At 37.3% G+C, this 19,791-nt stretch overlaps 1 protein-coding gene across 5 annotated transcripts in view; it reads left to right on the top strand.

Moving 5' to 3' along the window:
- KIAA1958 (KIAA1958 ortholog) overlaps positions 1 to 19,791 on the top strand; it is a 149,714-nt gene that overhangs the window by 93,274 nt on the left and 36,649 nt on the right. For 2 of the 5 annotated variants that reach the window (XR_011506285.1, XR_011506286.1), the window contains exon 3: positions 12,704 to 13,753. The exons of 2 other annotated variants lie outside the window; for them this stretch is intronic. Coding sequence is in view for 1 of the 3 variants with exons in the window: in XM_070518969.1 (XP_070375070.1) it covers positions 12,704 to 13,749 (1,046 nt within the window). In the remaining 2 variants the exon portion in view is untranslated. Of the gene's footprint in view, positions 1 to 12,703; positions 14,966 to 19,791 lie in introns of those variants that run through there. One more of the 5 variants, XM_070518969.1, reaches the window with a different exon arrangement.

Genomic DNA, 19,791 nt, shown 5'->3' with positions numbered 1-19,791 from the left:
CCATGATTGAAACTGTGGAAAATGTAAATGTCACTCTGTAATGAACCTATGTATTTTCTATAACTACCCTAAGTCAAGAAAAGTGAGAATTAAAAGATAAGGTTCTTTTTGGAACTCATATATGATGTTTTGTGTATCAAAGTCTGATGGCAGCAGCTCAGCATATATTTTATGTATTACACCTGCAGCAGATATTTCAGACACATCAGAAGGCACTCTTGATTCAGTGTCTCTGGCAGTGTAATAAAAAAGTGGGGGAGAAATCTCTGCAGTCTCTAATAAGCAGTATATCAGTGAGTACCGTCAGATTCTGTAGAAAATTCCACAACATGATTTATTACATTAATTACAGTCATGGGTTTCATGCTGCTAAGCCTGAAAATGCAGCCACATTCTAAAGTTGATTTAAGAATATATTTTGGCCAAGATGAAAGTGCTCCTTATTGTGATTAATATAGTACAATATTTATTTTCTTGTTCTACTTTTCTTTCTCCTTTGCAATGCTTAATTTCTTTTGTGTGACTTGAAATTAAGTTTGAGATTTGAGAAGCTTCATCTTGTTTTTATTCACTCCCATCATCTGGTCTCCTTTTTGCTTATTTGTGTCTTCTTAGTTGTTGCCAAATGTTGCATCTCCATTGTATGTGAACCCTGTTTGAATTTACTCCCTTCTGAGCAAATGTGGCTAGGCTGAAGCTGTCCCTAGCTATCGGGGCTGCCCTTAAGGCTTGTCAGGTCACACCTGGGATGCCATATCTCTTTTGAGTGGAAGCAGTAATTGAGGAGAAACCCTCATTTTCTTCAAAAAAGCAGCTTTCTTAGAGAATTCCATGATTTCACCTTTGTTTAGTACTGTACTGAATTCATACAGTCACATGATGTCTCTTCTTATAGTGACACAGTATGCTTGTCAAATTGCAGGTTGCTGGGTCATGTGGAATGGAAAGTCTCCTAATAATTGTTTTAGATACAGATATTAACTCCAGTTGTTTACCTATGTCCATGACAGGATATGTTCAGTTATGCACAAATGCCTAACATTGGTGGCCTTCATAGATCCAGCTTGGAAGAATTAGCAAATATTTGCTACAAATTAAAGCAGCAGTGGAGGAGGGACCCAGGTGAAGTAGGAAGACTTTGATTTAGTGGGTTGGAACACATCTCTAAGCAGTGATATATGTTTAAAGAGTTGAACCTAGGTGGTTTGTGTGCCCAACACTGAGCTAGTGGTTTGCTTTCCTATCTTGTTCAACTCTTGTACAACTCTTAAGAGGTAGGTACAATTATTATACCCATTTTATAGTTGAAGAAATTGAGGCTTAAGTTAAAAAACTTACACAGATTCAGATGGCTGGTTAAGTGGCAGAGCTGGGATTTGAACCCAGGCATTCTTATTGGCAAAGCTGGAGCCGTTAACCATTCACTACGCTATCTATGTCAAGTGCCCTGAAAGGGACCAAGGAGGATTAGACTTGAAAAATTGTGTTTTGGCAATTAAGGAAACAGTGTTGAATTTAATAACTTCAGAGAAGTTACAAAAGAAGTCGTCTGAATCCAGTGAGTTTCAGATGAAAGTAATTCTTGAAGTCATTCATTATTTTGTTGAATAATAATACCAGTTAGTCCAGTATAATTTTTTATAGTATTTTTCACTGAAGCAGATGTCACTTAAACATTTTTTTTTTTAATTTATGAAGCAACTATTTTGCCTAGGAAATAAAAATTTTCAGAACAGAAAATCTGCCATCCCAGCAGGGGAGCAAGTGCTGTAACTGAGGCCGGGCTTGGGCTGAGGCTTGTTGGGAGGAGGAAGGTGATTTTCTAGGCCTTCTGGGGAAAGGGAGAGGTAGGGCGCTGTTTCTCAAAGCGTGGCCTGTTGGATCACACCTATACTAGAATCATCGAGAGCGCGTTAAAAATGCAGACTCTTGCATCCAGTTCGCCACAAATTAATTCCTTATTGTGAGGATCTGCAAGGTCAGTGCCTAGTCTCCTTTATACAAGCAATATCTTACCCACCTTCCAAAACACACAGCTCCTTGGCCTGATTTAATTCATATATAGAGACAACAGTGAATATGCGTGTGAAAGACAGGGATTTTTTTGCCTGCACTTTGTTTAATAAACACTGGTGGTTTTTGTGCTCTATTTTATTTCTAAAATAAACAGAGAAATTTTTATTAAGGAGAAAATTTTGCAGAAGCTGTAGAGTCACATAACATACTACTGGGAGAAAGGAACAGGTGACTAATATTTATTTAAGTGATTTCTGCTTCAGTGAAAAATACTAAAAAAACCCCATGCTGGACTAACTAGTACTATTGTTCTAAATTTTCATGCTCCTGAGTATGTATGTAAGAAATGTGTTTTACTCCCACTATTCGAAAAGATTAACCAAGCATAAAAATAATTTACTGGTCAGATAGCTATCATAGCATACAAGTCTGGCTTCAATTAGTGATGTTAACAATCCTAGAAAATTGCCTTCATTTTAAAGTTCTAGGAGAAAGCGTAAAAATGTGCAAGGCTTTGGGTGTTTTAAAGAGAAAGACGATACTGACTTTTTAATACATTTCATGGTAGTTATAAGGTTATCTTAATTTGTTTTCCACGTTTCAAGTAAATATACCTCACTGTTTTTTTCCATAAATTGCAGGGGTTTGGAGCCACTGCTCTTTTCAAAACTGAAACATGAATATTGGGAAATAGCATTTTTGAACCCCTGAAAAATAAAATTGAAGTTGGCCTATTTCCTAAGATTACCAACCAGGGCATATTTTAAAAAAAATACCAAGATCGTTTTCCTTGAACATAGAGTTATAGGAAAATTTCTTCGAAATGAATACATGTATGGAAGAAGTAGTTACTAATTGGCAGCACTGTAATGTCAGTATCATCTCTTTTTTTTTTTTTTTTTTAAGATTGGCCCCTGAGCTAACAACTGTTGCCAATCTTTTTTTTTTTTTTCCTGCTTTATTTCCCAATTCCCCTCCCCCCCCCCGCCCCGTACATAGTTGTATATCTTAGTTGCAGGTCCTTCTAGTTGTGGGAAGTATCATCTCTTTTTAAGTGCAGGTCACATTGAGGAGAGGGAGCTATCCCTTGATTTCATGGATATATTCATTTTAGCATGGACTTTTGTTAAAGTATTATTTGTTTTTTCCATATCCTAATAATAATATAAAGACATTGTCTTGTAGTAGTTTGTGTGATGGCTGATAGGTCCGTATTTCCTGAGGAATTAGCCCTGGGAAAAGCTTCCACTGGCCTCATAGGTACTTCATACCATTATTGTGGATGTCCACGTCACCTGCCCTGACTGCAACTGACTCTCTGAAGAGCCTTAACAAAGGATAAGGTGACTATGAGATTCTGATTGTGAGTCCCAGAACTTAATTTTATGCCACTTAAATTTTTTTTTTTTTTAGTTCTTTCTAAATGTAGTCCGTATAGTCTAAAGTGGATTGTGTAATTACACATACAGAGTTATCTCAGTAACTTTCCTTTCAGCTTTGGTGTTAATTCAGTCAACAAATGTTTAATGACTGTTACTACTTCTCAAGTGCTCTTCCAGACCCTGGGAATAAAGCAGTGAAGTCCTGGCTGTCATGGAACTCACAGCCCACTGGGCAGAGTCAGATGCTAAACAAGTTCCCAAGTAAATATGTAGTGTGTCAGATGGTGCTACGTGTGTGGAAGAAAATAACAGGGGAATAAAGAATGTCAGGGGTGGAGAAATGGGGTGTTGATTTATTTTTGTAAAAAGCAGCCTCTTCAGATATTTGGCATTTGGGGGTACTTTGCACTTAGCACATTCAGTCTCCTCTCCTTGGTGTGTGTATAATTACTATAAGTAATTATAGACATGGCCATCCCACTGGTCTAACTTTATTCCCCACTCCAATCTTGCATCCACTTCAAATCAAGATCGGTGTTTTACAGTCCTCGTGAGCACAAGCCAGACTCCTTCCCATCTCTTCCCCTGTGCTCATGCAGTTTCTTCCTGGAATGCCCTACCCTCCTGTTCTGTTTAACCAAATGGTACCCATCCTTTAGTACCTAACCCAAGTCCCCATTCCCGCTTGGAATAGAGCTCCAACACAGCTCGAGCTCTGTTTGACTTTCTCTCTCTCTCTCTCCCAGCTTCCTGAATTCCTGTAGGACCTAGAGCCCATGCCACAAACTCAATGCCTAATTACACAGTGCCATGTATGGTCTCTTTAATTAGTTTTATGTCTGTTAGTCATCTGTTCTAGCTATGATGTGATCTACATAACCATCAGGGACTTGCCTTTGACTACACCCCATAGGTCTTCTTGAAATGCTAGGGGGCACAGTGGGCACTCATAAATGTGGATTAAATATTAATTCCAACTGCAGCCTCATGAATGTAAATCCTCTCACCAGATTTCTTTTTTACTTTCTTTTTTAATTTTCAAATTTAAAATACATTCTTATTTAATAAGCTCATGGACTTATTCACTGGTTTATAAAGAGAATTTGAACGTCATTTCTTTTCTCTGTCAAGGGAAGAGACAAAATTCTCTTCTTAAATGAAAATAATGAAGTTACACATCAAGAAATGTTTCTTACTGCTTCCGATGTATTGGTTTAATAAAATCACAAAAGGGATGTGATAGCTAAGTTTATTTTTTGTTAAATTGAGTGCTACAGCAATAGAAGGAAATGGATCTGAATTTAAATCTAACATAAATCTCCTCAAATTAAATGAGCACACAAGATACTGCACTAATTATGTGTTTTTCCATGCCATCTCCTAACAAGGGAGGAAATAATTGGATTAATGGGGCATGGAGACTATGTAAATAAGTACAGAAAAGCTGTCTGCTTAAAGACTTGACTCAGGCTCTCAGGAAGAGTTCCTGAGTCAGTGCTGAGGCTCTGTCTGGGGTCCCTTTCACGTCACAGAGCTCTTGGAAGTTATTAACCTAAAACCTTTCTACCTGTTGGACCTCATTTGTTGAAGGCCCGTTTCACTGTACTGGGTTTCATAGGATGGCTTCTCCTTTTTTTTTAAATTTAATTTTTATGGAGTTAATGATAGGTTACAACCTTGTGAAATTTCAGTTGTACATTGTTGTTTGTCAGTCGTGTTGTAGGTGCACCCCTTCACCCTTTGTGCCCGTCCCCCACCCCACCTTTCCCCATGGCTTCTCCTTTTGAGAAGCTTACAGTAAGTTTAAGTGATAAGTGTTATGACTCTTGTGGATGGTACCAGCAAGAAATGTGACCATTCAAAGAACCATAGTCACTCAAACTTACATGGAGAGTTTATCCACCCTCTCTAGGTATAACTAAAACATTCTAGTGATGCAGTGACAGCAAGGACCCCTAAAATAGTAGCCCAGCAGTGTACAGTGTGGATAGAAGGGAACTAATATAATTTAAAGCTCTGGGGGAAAGGCAAACATTTTTAAAATGTGTTTTTGAAAGACATGCACGTCCAGAAGTCCTCCCTTTCCTATCATACAGGGCAAAGCTTGGGATGTTCAGTCATTCAAAATATATGTGGAGGATCTGTGGATTGAAAATTTTTTTGACAGTTCATATATTTATTCAGTCAATCTTCATACATTCTTTGGGTAGCTCTGGTGTGCTGGAACATATGCTGGGTACTCAGGATTCACAGATGCCAAATACATGAAAAATAATGTAATCGGTGGGGCAGAGAGAATATACAAAAAAGTATAGGAAAGTTGTCTGCTTAAAAACTTTACTGAGGCTGTGTCTAAGCATTCCTTTCTCATCAAGGAGGTTTCAACTCAACAGAGAGGTGAGATGGAATGACATAAATATAGCAGGATAAGAGTGTAATCCGTTTATCAGCTTGTGTCTCCTGATCCTTTAAAATCTAGATAAGATTAGCTCAAACCTCTATCACACGGTTTTTCCAAACTCTAATGCCTTTCCTTCTTTTTGTGGGTTGGGGGAGGCGGGGGTGAAGATGAGCTGGTGGTTGACTTGGATATTCTCTTGTTCTCTCTTGGCTCCGACCTTCTGCTTCCACTGAGGTAGTTCAGATTATGGATCGTTTCACTGTCTGGGAATGTTTTGCACCAGGTCATCCAGATGTGAACTCAGCCCTATTTATACAGGGTAGAGTCTGTTGAAGATTTTCTTAGCATGGGAGGAAATAGGTAGATATAAACCTGTATGTAGGTTTCTATCATAACAGAATAGTGCAAATCTGACCATATGGTTTTCCGACCAACTGGTTTTCTTAGGGAAAAATACAAACTCATTCATTAGGCCCACAAGGCCTGGTGTGATCTGGCTCCAGGGGGCTTTCAAACCTCTCCTCATACATCTCCCTTTTGATCTCTTCACTCCAGGCACACTGATATTCTTTCAGTTTCTCAAACTTAGTTTCCATTGTGGGAACTCCTCATGTGCTGTTCTCTATTCTTCATCTTTCTACAATTTGTATGACTAGCTTCTTCTTTTCAGGTCTCATCTAAAAGGTCTTAGAGAGTCCTTCCTGGAACATGCATCCTTAAATGGGTCACTTATTCTCTCTTACAATATTCTGGGTTTTTTTTCATAGCATTTGTATCTGTTTGTCTAATATTTACTTATTTGTGTTATTGTCTGTTTTCACTCACTCTATGGTAAATTCCACAAGAGCAAGGACTGTTTCTATTATGCTCATCCCTATAGACTTGGCCTCCTTAATTCCTACCATGTTTTAGTTACTCATTAAGTGTTCTTGAATCATGGATGAATGAGGTGGCTCAGCAGGACTTGATGGACTAGCTGTAGAAGAGAGAGAGCAGGTATCAAGGATCGTGCTCAGATTTCAGGCTTGGGCAGGTAGGCAGGTGGTGGAGGCACTGACGAGGTGGAAGAGCCTAAGTTGCCCTTTAGGTCTGGGCACATATATTGGTTAGGCTGTTGGATGCGTTAGGTTCGTGGGAGCCATAGGAAACATATTTCTGATGTCCTCTCATTCACCATCTGGAAAACTTGATTTCCAATTGTTAAATACCTGATCTGCTTAGAAAAAAAATAATTTGTACTTGCAAACTTTTGTCTGCCACATTGTCTTCTTCATTCAGTTTTCTAGGGCTTTGGAATTTTACCCCCATTCAGTTTTAAAAGTGAAATATCATGTATAAAAGGATATCCAATGCCGCATTATTTATAATAGCAACAGGATGGAAATAATGCAAATGTCCATCAGTAGGGAATTAGATAAATGCATTATGGTGTAGACATATAAAATACCTTACAGCTATTAGAAAGATTGAAGCAACTATATGTGTAATGATGTGGAGCTATCTCTAATACATTGTTAATGGCAAAAAGCAGAGCGCAGAATAGGATGTATAGTATGTTCCTCCCTCTTTTTGAAAGGTAAAGAATAAGTGTATATGCTTAGAAAATCCTGAAATTTATACCCAATAAATTGGTAGCTTTGGTTGCCATGCAGAGGGAAACATGGTGACAGATGAGATGGGAGGGTGGCTTACTTTTACGCTATACCCATTTGTAGCTTTTAGATACTGTACCATATGCTGTATTGCTATTCTAATTTTATTAATTAAAATCAAATGGATCATGGTCCATATTGAAAAAAATTAATCTTAATTTCTATCTTAGAACATGTTGATGAATGTTACGGTGGATGGCATATCAAAATGTGAAGACTAAAACAGTAAAAATTTTGGGAGAAATAGATCCTCCATGACCTTGGAGTATGCAAGATTTCTTAAACAGGATGCAAAAAGCGTCAACCATAAAGGAAAAAAATTGATAATTGGACTATATTAGGATTAAGAACTCTTTGTTCATTAAAAGACACCATTAAGAAAGTGAAAGGGCAAGCCACAGACCGGGAGAAGATATTTGCAATACATTTATCTGACAAAGACTCGTATACAGAATATGTTAGAAACCTCCTACAAACAGTAAGAAAAGGGCAGACAGTCCACTAGAAAATGACTGCAATGGGCGTTTAACAAAAGAGAATATACAAATGGCCAATAAACATATGAAGGCATGTTCAGCTTCATTAGTCATCAGGGAAATGAAAATTTAAAACCACAATGCAGTATCATTACACACCCACCAAAATGGCTAAAATAAAGAAGACTAGCAATACTTAGTGTTGCCGAAGATATGGAGCAACTAGAACCCTCACACTCATGGTGGAGAAAGTAGATTTGTGCAACCACTTTGGAAAATTGATTGTTAATATGTATTAAAGCTGAACATATGATTTCCTATGACCTGGCAATTTTATTTCTAAGTATACACCCAACAGAAATGCATCTGCCTGAGCATCAAAAGACACCTACTAGAGTGTTCATGACAATTTTATTGGAAATACTCCAAAACTGAAAATTACCCAAATGTCCAATAGAATGGAAAAATAAATTGTGATATATTGACACAATGGAATGTTACACAGCAATGAGGATAAATTATCTACAACTACACAACAATATGCGTGAAATTTACAAATATAATGTTGAGCAAAAGAAGCCAGACACAAAAGAGTTCCTCCTCTGAAATCTTATTCATATAAGTTATAATAATAGGCCAAACAAATCTATGCTGTTTCAAGTCAGGACAGGTGTTACTCTTGGTGGGCGGGGATAACTGGAAGAGGGGTCATGAAGAAGGCTTCTGGGATGCTAGTGATGTTCTTTTTCTTGATCTGGGCAGTATATTCAACTTGTGAAAGTTAATTGCATGCACTTAAGATCTAGTCTACTTTATTGTAGGTATGTTATATCTAACAAAAAGTTTTTAAAAGGAAGTGGATCAGAAAAATTTCTAAAACTAGAGATAAATGCAGTTGTAACAGTTTTATATTATCAATCTTCCCTGGTTTTATTTGATTTTATAATTAGCTGAAAAACTTATTACTATTACTTGACTTTAAAGCCATTTACTTCCCCCTATTTATGCAAAATGAGTGAAGGTTTCTCTACCCTCCCAGCCTCCTTTTGTGGCACATTCCAGGCTGTTAGGAAAGGATATGATACTGTGACATTTTTCTTTCGTGTTATTTTCTGCAGATGGAATGGCTCTACAGTTCTACACTTAATTCTGATGTTGGGGAAGCGGGTTCCACACCACCAAGAAATTCTGTGACGCTAACTGAGTGTCTTACAGTTCAGCTCAATTCTGACACTATCTATGTAGAGATAACATCAGATTCCGTAGGTTAAGAGTTCAGTCCTTCAAGGCTGTCCCACCAATCCCACTTAAGATGTCAATCGCAAGTCCTGGTTATCACCTGTACTTCTGACCAACTGACTATCGATTGGAGGTTTCAATGACCCCGACCTTAGATTAGATTAATGTGCTAGAGTGTGCTAGAGGGGCTCACTCACAGAACTCAAACATTTTACTTACTAGATTACCAGTTTGTTATGAAAGAATATAACTCAAGAACAGGCAGATGGAAGAGATCATAAGGGCAAGGTGTGGGGAAAGGCACAGAGCTTCCATGCCCTCTCTGAGCAAGCCACTCTCCCCAAATCTCCATGTGTTCACCAACCTGGAAGCTCTCTGAACCCTGTTCTGTTGGGTTTTTCTGGAGGCTTCATGACATAGACACGGTTGATTAAGTCGTTGGCCATTGGTGATTAAACTCTATCTCCTATCCCTCTTCCCTCCCTGGAAGTAGACGAAGGGAGCAGGACGGAAAGTTCCAACTCTGTAATCACACCTGTTGGCTTCACCCGCAATCAGTGAAGTCCCATCCTTAAGTGCTTTGCAAGTCATCTCATTAACATATAACAAAAGACACCTTTATCACCCTCATCACGGGAAATTCCAAGGTTTTAGGAGCTGTGCCAGTAACCCAAATAAGGACAAAAACCAAATATATTTCTTATTATAAGTCACACTATCACAGGCTCTTAACTAAGATTGAGGTCAAGAAGAAAGGAGAAAAAGGCTTGAAAACAAGGCTGGGCTGAGGATGTTGAAGCAGGGCTAGTGTGTTGGTCAACTGTGAGTGTGTTAGCATGGTGCTTCAAGTATGGATGGATGCGATGCAGAAGTGGGAGAGCTGGCTGCCTCACTCAGAAAACTCACAGATTGAATGACAAGCCTGCACTCTGGACCCTTCTGTGATCTCCTTCACCGGTTCTGCTTACAGTACGCTGACTAACGCTGCTTGATCAAGTCCGACAGACTTAAATTCTTTTACTCATGTACCTCTTAAAAGAACTTTGAAAAAACTCATATTATATCCCTCATTTTTAAATTGATGCCCAAAGGTTTTCAACATAAGTTTCAATCAGTTTACTTTTGTTAACAGGAGATAGAAAATATTGACTATATTATAAAATGAAGATGAGGACTGACTGCAACTAGAATCAGTATTTCATAGGATTTGATAATAGTTGTTAAGCATCTTGTGAACAAAAGCATGCCAAATCTGAAGGAATTAATAAAATTTTAAGCTTCTACATTATCTTGAAGTCCTGCAGAATATTGTAGTTCTAGTTAAAATAATTACCCTCATTAACCTATACTCTTTCAAAAATCCTGAATTCAGATACTGTAATTCAGGCCCAAATACCTTGTTTCTAATGGCAAATTTCACTTATATCAGAATATGTATAAGACAGAGGGGAAGAGGAAACCCTATGGAGTTAATCATCAATTTATAAATTTTGTTTGGCTCCTTAAAATCTTTTACTCTCTAGAGTATGTAACACAATAGACTTGAAATGGCAACGTGTACAAGCTCAAGCTTCTTAGACAAATATGTTTTAGAAAAGATTCCATGTGAAAGTTGAGAAACTGGACATTTTTTCCCTGAAGCTGTTTATTTCTTAGAGAGTTTTTGTTTAAAGTTTGAAAACGACTATGCTAGATATTTGAACAAGTAGCCAAAATAAGCAGATGTCCCAGCCCCTTTGGCTTTACATGTAAACAGTCAAGAAAGCCAGCATGGTGAAAGGTTACATGTAACCTGAGGATTCCATCTTTTTGATGGAAAGATACACATCTATATTGTTTATATAAACAATTTCAACTAGAAGGAAATAGCGTAACCGAAAGTTGTCTAATGAAGCATAAAATATACTTTTGTATATTTGAATTTTGAAAATATCTCAAAAATGTGCCTATAAAAACATCAAATTAGTTTACTGAATTTTAGTTCCTTTCATTTTATAAAGTTATGACAATTTTGGCAGTTATACCTTAGGACTGTCATTTTAAAATAACGTGATCATTTAGAAATGTGTAGAGTAATACAAAATGTATTTTGTGAATAAAGTTCAGTTTATTAGAAATTTTATTTTTATTATTGTATGTGGTTATTACAAAGACTTCCACTGAACAACCTTACAAATTAAAGTTTTCCTAAATAAGATAGTTAGGATAAACAAAATACTTTTTACCTTATACTTTAGAATCAGAAATTGTATTTTTATAATATAATTTGTTGTTTTAAATTAACCTTGATATTTGCCTCTCAAAAATCAGTAGTTTAGCCTAGTTTTCTATTGTGTAATTTAATGTTTAGGATTTCTCTTTTGAGTTCTACACAGACCATGTCTGACATAATAGTGGTGATTTTTGACAAAATGTCTTTATTGTTAATGTTAAGATCCCAAATTTAAATTACATGTCACTGAGAGGAAATCATTTAATGATATCGTTGAACTAAATCATTGTTAAAAAAAAAAAGAGTAAACTATAGTAGTGCTTCCTTCCTAAGGTATAAGCACTAGAACTTTGTTTCTCAAAGTGTGTTCTCGAACCTCATCCTGAGCATGGAGATGCTAGTTAAAACGCAGATTCCTAGGCCTCCCGCTGAGGAATATGGTTTTGATCAAGCATTCTGAATGGTTCTGAAGCACACCAAAGTATGAGAACCGCTACTCCAGAGCAGCATTGCTTAAGCATGGATGATCCATAATGGCAAGAGGCACCTGCAGTCTTTGGTGGCAGAGTACAAATGATAAATTAATAAAATAAAAAGATTTATCCAGAAGACATACCCCCTTCCTTACATCTTGATTATGATAGCCTGATTCAAATTTTATTGTAGTCTTTATAGCTATGAAGTTTTATCCTCATTGCTTTCCAAAACACCAGATGTTTTCATCACTTATTACAAACTGCCCTGCAATTACATACAAAATATTGATAAACTGTGTTTACCTGAATTGCTGTAGAATGTGTTGAATTAACTGCTGTAAATGATCTATTTAGTACTTTTTAAATGTAGATCTCTAGTGATGTGCTAAATAACAAATTCAAATAGTTTAGTTTAACACAATAAAATGGAACCAGTACAGTCTCTGGTTTCACAATTGAGGTGATTCAGAGTAAGTGTGTCAGCTCTAATGGGGCCCTTGCACACTGTGGTAGGATAGTTAGCACATTTCTGTCTCACATTTTTCCTAAAATGAAGGCTGTCTCTAATCTCACTCTTTCCACAAACCTTCATGCACTAAACTGTGCCAATGACACGAGAAGCTCATTTTGATTGTAATGGGTGTACTCTTGTCTTGTATATCATTTGTGGAACTGAAGTTGACTATTATAATGCAACGGATATGTAAATAACATTTATTAGTGATCTCTGTAAAATTGATTCCTTCTTTCCCTTTTCATTATAAAAGGAAACTTTATTTCAGAGTAGAAAGTGCATTGTCTGAACTTATCAACACCCTCTCTGTCCCTCCCCTCCCCAATTTGTTGCAGACCAGGATGAAAGAGCAGCTGAGCTCAGCAGGGAGCAGAATGAGAAAACCATCCGGAGCACGCAGACCGCGCTCCGCAATTTCCGAGAGTTCCTCATCTCCAAGTACCCTTCGGAAACAAGAGAGATTTATGTCATCCCTTGCAAGGAGCTGGATGCCTACCTGGCCTCTTTCTTTGTGGATGCTAGGCAGAAGGATGGGTCTGAATATGAACCCAACAGCTTGGCCAATTACCAGTGTGGACTTGAACGGTACCTAAAAGAACACAGGTATGGCTACAGCATCACCAGGGATAAGGAATTCAAGCGTTCCCAAGAGGCCCTGAAACAGAAGCAAATTGAACTCCGCTGCAAAGGAAAAGGAAACAAGCCCCACAAGTCCATGAAGCTCACCTTTGCTGATGAGCTCATTCTGCGGAAGAGGGGACTCCTAAGCCGCTATAACCCTGAGGGTCTGCTCAACCTCGTCTGGCTCAACAACACAAAAGCTTTTGGGCACTGCACAGGCTTCCATGGATCCACCTTGAAGTGGGGTGATATCCGGCTCCGGGTAACAGAAACGGGGCTGGAGTACTTGGAGTGGATGGGTCAAGACGCTGGTGACCTGAATGCCAAAACCAAGAGAGGAGGGACGGACTCCCGTGTGTACGCCACCCAGCACGCCCCGCAGACCTGCCCCGTACAGGACTATAAGGAGTATGCCCAGCGGCGGCCTCCTGCCATGCGCTACGAGGATGCCCCTTTCTACTTGTCCATCAAGCCGGTTGTGAACTTGGCGGCTCTGCATTGGTACAACTGCCAGGCCCTCGGCAAGAACAAGCTGGCCAAGATGGTGAAGACCATGTGCGAGAAGGGCAACATTCCCGGCAGGAAAACCAACTTCAGTGTGTATCAGAGCTGCAGCACCTTGTCCGAGGCCCAGAGCAACCAGCTGGTGCTTATCTGTAACAATCTGAGCCAGCAGGCCGCCCAGTCGGTGGCTGGGCGCTCCAACAGCGGCAACTTCATCGTCTCCGCCTCCTATGACTCTTCCTCAGATACTGCTTGACCAGGTGGCTTGAGCACAATCCCAGTTGGGTTACTGTGTCCAGAGAAAGTGCGATGATGCACTGCTTCTTGTTCCCTTTCCTCTACCCTCAGTGTTAACTTTATAAAAATAGAAGTATATAATATATTTTTCATTTTACAGATAAGCCAATGGAGATAGTTTAGTATTACTAACACAGTATTTATAGGCTTAAAACAAATGTACTTGTGGGTGATTAAATGTAATTACTGTTATAGACTTTACAAAACCAGAGTGGTTCTCAGGCAACACAAAGTAGAGAAGGAATTCCGTTCTTTAAAAACTGTCAGAAAGGAAACTGAGAGGCAGCCTAGACACTTGTGTCCTCAGCTCCTGCTTTTCCTTCCCACTCCACCTCTCATTTTTAGTCTACTTTTAATAAATGGCTTTATTTTTTTAATTTTTAAAACTCTATTTTAATCAGGAGGCGACAACAATGCTAAGTTTACTGCTTACACAAAACTGTATTCAGTCAGATCCAGAATATGAAAGTGTTGATAGAAACTCCATATCAAAGTATTTATATACTTTTTCTTTTTAGCTTAATTAGAATTTTAGCTCCGGTGCCTCATTTTTTGCAATGTGTGAAAATCTAGATGTTTAGCTAACATCTTTTTTGGGGAAAAGGAGGTAGAAGGAGGGACTAAAGGTGCCATTCTTTTTGAAAGATAGATAATTTTTAAACAATAATGCAAAATCTAGTATTATGGCAAAAAAGACTGTTACATAGCTAATTTTTACTGTTGCGCTCGAACCTGGATGGGATTTCTTTTTGTTCCCTAGGAAATCAGTGTAAATGAAGTTTGATTATCAAATTTACAAGAAATTTTAAACTACCAAAGCTTTGAAAATGTTCCCAAGCATTAGATTGTGTATCAAGCAAAAAGAGAAGATAGGGAATGGAAAAAGTCTTGCTAAAAATCGAGAAGCACTATTCAAGACAACAAAAAAACTCATCGTCTTCAAAGCTCCAGCCCTTTGAATTATTTATTTATAAGCGTTAAACTTCAGTCTCTTTTCCCTGAGGGATTACTTGACTCTGCAGTTGAGATCAAAGGAATATTGACACTCATTTTAGGTAACATTTTGTTACCAGATTTAGCTGAATTCAAAGCATTCTTGAAAATGTGCAGTTTCTTCTACAGTAAATATGAGTTCATTTATCTGCAATATCCTGCAATTATAATAATAATAATTTTGCTTAAACAGCTTTCTGTGGTGGTTTTTCCAAGGTCCTTATTTTTAAGTCTGGAAGCCTGGGATTATTAGTTAAGATATTTCAATAACAAAATAAATTTAGACATTAGGACCACAATAAAGATAAGCTAGATTCCTATCCTATATAATCATTAACACATAAAAAATCCAAATCTTAATTGCTTTGTTGGATCTGGGCATTCTATTGGGAAGTACTTATTCTTCAAGGCAACCTCATAATTCACATTAAATAGGAAGGTGGGTGGTATTTTATGTATTAATTTATTGTACGACCAGGACAATTTTCATTTTGATTTGCTTTGCTAAATCATCTCATTAACTCAGCTTTCCCATGGCTAGGCAGCTCTTTGCAACACTAAGTCATAAACATGTAAAGATCCAGTCCTCTAGGCTGTGACCTTTCCTTTGGCTGAGGAATGGGAAGTCTGCTGTGGACCTTGTGTGTTGGAATCAACTTCATTTTATGACTTTTCTTCCATAGAGAGGCATCTAGGAACAAAAAGAAAGGGCAGAAGATATCCTGCTTTATTTTTTTGTATTAATAATGATGATAGTCACCATTTTTGAGCCAGTGTGCATGCCAGCACCATGCTAAGTGACTTACCTGCATCACTTATATGAGTAATAGTTACTAATTGTATGAAAAGTAGAAAATAAAGATAAGCATGAAGAAAGCAAAATATATACTCATAAATCTGCTAGCCAAAAATAACCACTGTTAATATTTTGGTAACTACTTCTGCAGACATTTCAGTACATACATATTTATTTCTACATACTTTATCTTGAATCCTTTCAACAACTTTGAAAAGAAGGTGAGTTATCTCTATTTTACATTGAGATCAAGACAGATCAGTTAGATTATAGCTAAAGAGATGGTACTGTCTGTCATCAACTCCAGAGTTTGTTTATTTACCCTTCTTGGTTCCAGCTCGTAATTAGTTTCCAGTGATTTGAGCCAGAGATGGGGACACGGTGTCTTCCCATCTCTCGAGGCTGGCTGGTTAAAAGGGATGCTGAGTGATCTTTCATGATGGCATCTTGTGTCCTGTAGTGCCCCCTCTTCTGTTCATTTTGAACCACAAGGCCTCTTTCTCCCCGTTCTCTTTACAAAACTTTCCTGTTCTCCTTATTCTATAACTGGTTTAAAAGTGCACAAGACAGCCTGCTGTAAAATAACTCTTTTTTAAAAAAAGGTTATTTTTACATAGGTTACCTCTCACGTTAAAAAGGTTTCTGTAAAACACAATGTGATTGTGCGTTTTATTTTTGCTTTGACATATTTTAAAAAATTCTTGATATGTTTTTGACAGCAAAGTAAGTGCTTGTGGTGAGCATGAAGGGCAGTCAGGATGCACTGGGAAAGCAGAAGTAGGGAATTTCGATCCCTCTTTATGTTTATTGAGGTACTAAAATGAAAATCTCTCTCCTGTTTAATCCTATTGCATTTTCATTTAGAACACAGTTAAATTGAGAATGTGATTATTTTTATTTATTTATATTTTGCTTTGATAACTCAAACCAAGTAGGAACATTGCGACATTTAGATTTAGAAAACTGTTTTCTGAATAATGACTTGATAGAAGTTTAGGTGAATTACAGTATCTCTTTGGGTTAATTAAATTATGAAAAATTATCTGCAGCTACCTCTAAATTTTGCAGTTTTGTATAAACAATGCCAAGGACTTACTACTGCCAGATGCCATGTTTATTGTTACTTTAACTTAAAAAAAAATCATGTCCGTACTGTGGCAGTCATATATCCCCAAATCATACATGTGCTTTGGCAGAAATTCAACAGTCCAGCAGGTGTTCACTGCAACTGAATATGCTGCCTTTCCAGGCAATCCTGTGGTTCATACAAAAACAGTAAAACCATATTTGCAAAGTTTATACTTTAAGGTCAGTGTAATGTCTTGTAAGAAATTCTCCAGTACCCTTGACATGACTCTGGAAGTTTTGCACTGTCTACAACAAAAATGCCAAACCCATCTGTCTGCATTTGGATGACATAGCTGCATAATTCAATTTTTCGTCTCTATTCATGTGAATGAGTGGCAATTGAAAACCATGGATGGTAGTAATTTTTTGAAAACCATAATGTTTGAAAAGGTTAGAGATACTCAGGATGTTTATTCAATATAGCTTATTCTTAAGATTCCATTTGTTATCATGGTTAGCAGGGCTGGTATGAATATGATTCATAATACATCAGCTATTTAAAATATTCATTTTATAATTATTTTTCCCTATGTTAAATTTTCTTTATGTTAATTCACTTTTCCCTATGTTAAATCACTTCTTATCTACAAAAAAATAGTCTAAATTTTCCAGCCTAGGTTAGGTCTCTGGTTTTTCAATTAGATCATTGTTAGCTGAAACTTTTGTCACATTAACTTGCCTGAGACATGTGGCTTAGCTTCCAGATGCCGTGACGTCAGATGACTTCCTGAGACGAAAATTTACAGTCATATCAACAAATATTTGAGCACCTAGTGTCTAGACTCTGGGAAGGGTACGAAGATGTGTAAAATAGTTTCCTGCTCTCAAAGAATTTAGAAAAGATACTGTAACAGAAGGTTCATTTCATTTTTGAGGGCCTAGCAAGAAACTCTATGCCCATACTATTTTGCAGTTTTTTAAACTTTGTATTCATGCAGTTTGTCTGTTATTTAGCCGTTGAATATGTTGGTTTGTATAGAATACATAGTACTGCTTTGAATATTTTGTGGAGAATCTTCCTTAGAGCCTGTTTTAAAATCAGTGAAAAGGCAAAGCTATTTTGACACCATCCCTTGTGTTCGCATATGTGCACACATGCGTAAGAATGGGCAGATGAACATGAGTGCCTGTCGTTTATTGAGTACTTACAATGCACCGTAGTACTAAGTGCTTCTATAAGTTATTTCACTTAATTCTCCCCATAGTCCTATGAAGGTATCATTATTTCTCTTTTGTAAATGAGGAAATCCAGAGAAGTCAAATGGTTTCCCACATCACAGTTAATACATAAGAACATCAGGATCTGAAACTAGATCCAGATACCATTAAACACTGTCCTTTTCTACTGTAGCTGCTTGTTCACAAAGTGACTTGCTGTGCTTCTGTAGACCCTCTTAAGTGATAAATTATAAATGACATCCCTGATGTAATAAAGTCATCAATATTCATTCAACTCCCTGTTGACTGAGAGTAGTGCCATCACCTGGCATGTTTGTTAGCACAACGTTATTTAGGCCCCATTACTGGAGTTACTTTGAGATGGGACATTCAGCAGAGTTTTGTTTCCTCCTGGCCATGAGTAGAGAGCAAAATTTTGCGTCACTCATTAAAGAACACTTAATTTTGTCATACAGGTGAGTGTATATGTGCACAAGTAATATTTTTAAAAGTGATTGTCATTTGTTTTTTACCCCAAATAAAGCCCAACCAGATTTCAAGAGAGTTCCTTGTAACTCAGACAGGGAAGAGGGGAGGTTCTAGGCAGAGGGAACACCTCTCAAAGCTAGAAGCTGATGTTACCATCCACCAGACACTCAACTACTGGTTGCTGGGGAGTCTGGTCTTGCCTGCAAATTTAGTGTCAACAAATTAACAATATTTATTAGAGGATTTTGTTGTTATTATTGTGGGTTTTTTAAATTAGTCAAGATTGTTTTTAACAGAAAGCTTTTGGAGAAATAACTCTCCTTATGATTCTCAGAATTAGAGATGGGCTGTGAAACCATTCAGATTTTTTCTAGTTTGATTATCTCCACAGTTTAACATATTAGAGACAAACACTTCTGATTTTAATCATCTTTCTTCTGACTGCTTTTATTTATAAGAAAGGAGTTTTTCGATCTTTTTTCTCTAGCCAAAATAAAGCTGTAAGACTTAGCATCTATAGATTAAAAACTCTCTACCATGTGGTAAAGGAAATAAATTTCCAAGCCTAGGGGAAAAATCAAGGGGAATATATGATAATTTGTTACAGTAAGGTATTTTTTGAAAGATCCATTCATGAAAAAATAGAAATATTAAAGAATTGACAAGTTCTCTATCAGTTTTAATAGATTTTTCTCAAATAGAATTTCTTAATAATACAAGATATATCTTGACATGTCTGCCATATGATATGGTGCAGATAGGGAGTTACTTATTAAGAAACACGCCATTGGCAGGGGCATCCTCAATTGTTTTTTATTTTTCACTTAATGCGTGATATTCAAACATTACTTCTCTTCCCTACTTGGCTCTGGCTGAGATGATACGAATGCATAGCCTTTCATAAGGCAAAGTGATGAAGATAGGATGATGTTTAAGAGATCCTTGCCATGGAATATAACTGAGATAAAGAATTATACTGCATATATTATCCTTTGGTTGTTCGTGTGTTTCTAATGATATAAAAACAGAAAAGGGGGGGGGTAAACTGCCAACAACTCTGATTTCTCTTTTCTAAACAGAGAAAAGAAAGATAATCAAAATTTCTTATCATCCATCCTATTTGTAAAATTGACTAATTGGGCCTGCCCAAGCTGAAGGAAAGACCTGATTTGGTATTGAAGTTTGCATTATTTTTAAAAAGATAACATTTTAATACATTTAAGTTGAGTTTTTATGTAAACCATGACTTTGTTGAATTAGAGTCAGAGTACTAATTAGGTCAGAGTACTAATTTGATCAGAATATTAATTAGGTGAGAGTGTTAATGTTAGCCATCCTCTTTGTTAAGTTATAGTCCTAGAGGCTGGACCTGGAAAGGACCCCAGACATCATCCAGCTGGTGGTTTTCAGTGCCGTGAAGAATAGGAGCCACCATGT

Source organism: Equus asinus, chromosome 10 (assembly GCF_041296235.1).
Source record: "Equus asinus isolate D_3611 breed Donkey chromosome 10, EquAss-T2T_v2, whole genome shotgun sequence".
Taxonomy (NCBI): Eukaryota; Metazoa; Chordata; class Mammalia; order Perissodactyla; family Equidae; genus Equus; species Equus asinus.
Note: the sequence above shows the minus strand (reverse complement) of the source record. Positions and strands in the feature narration are given on the sequence as shown.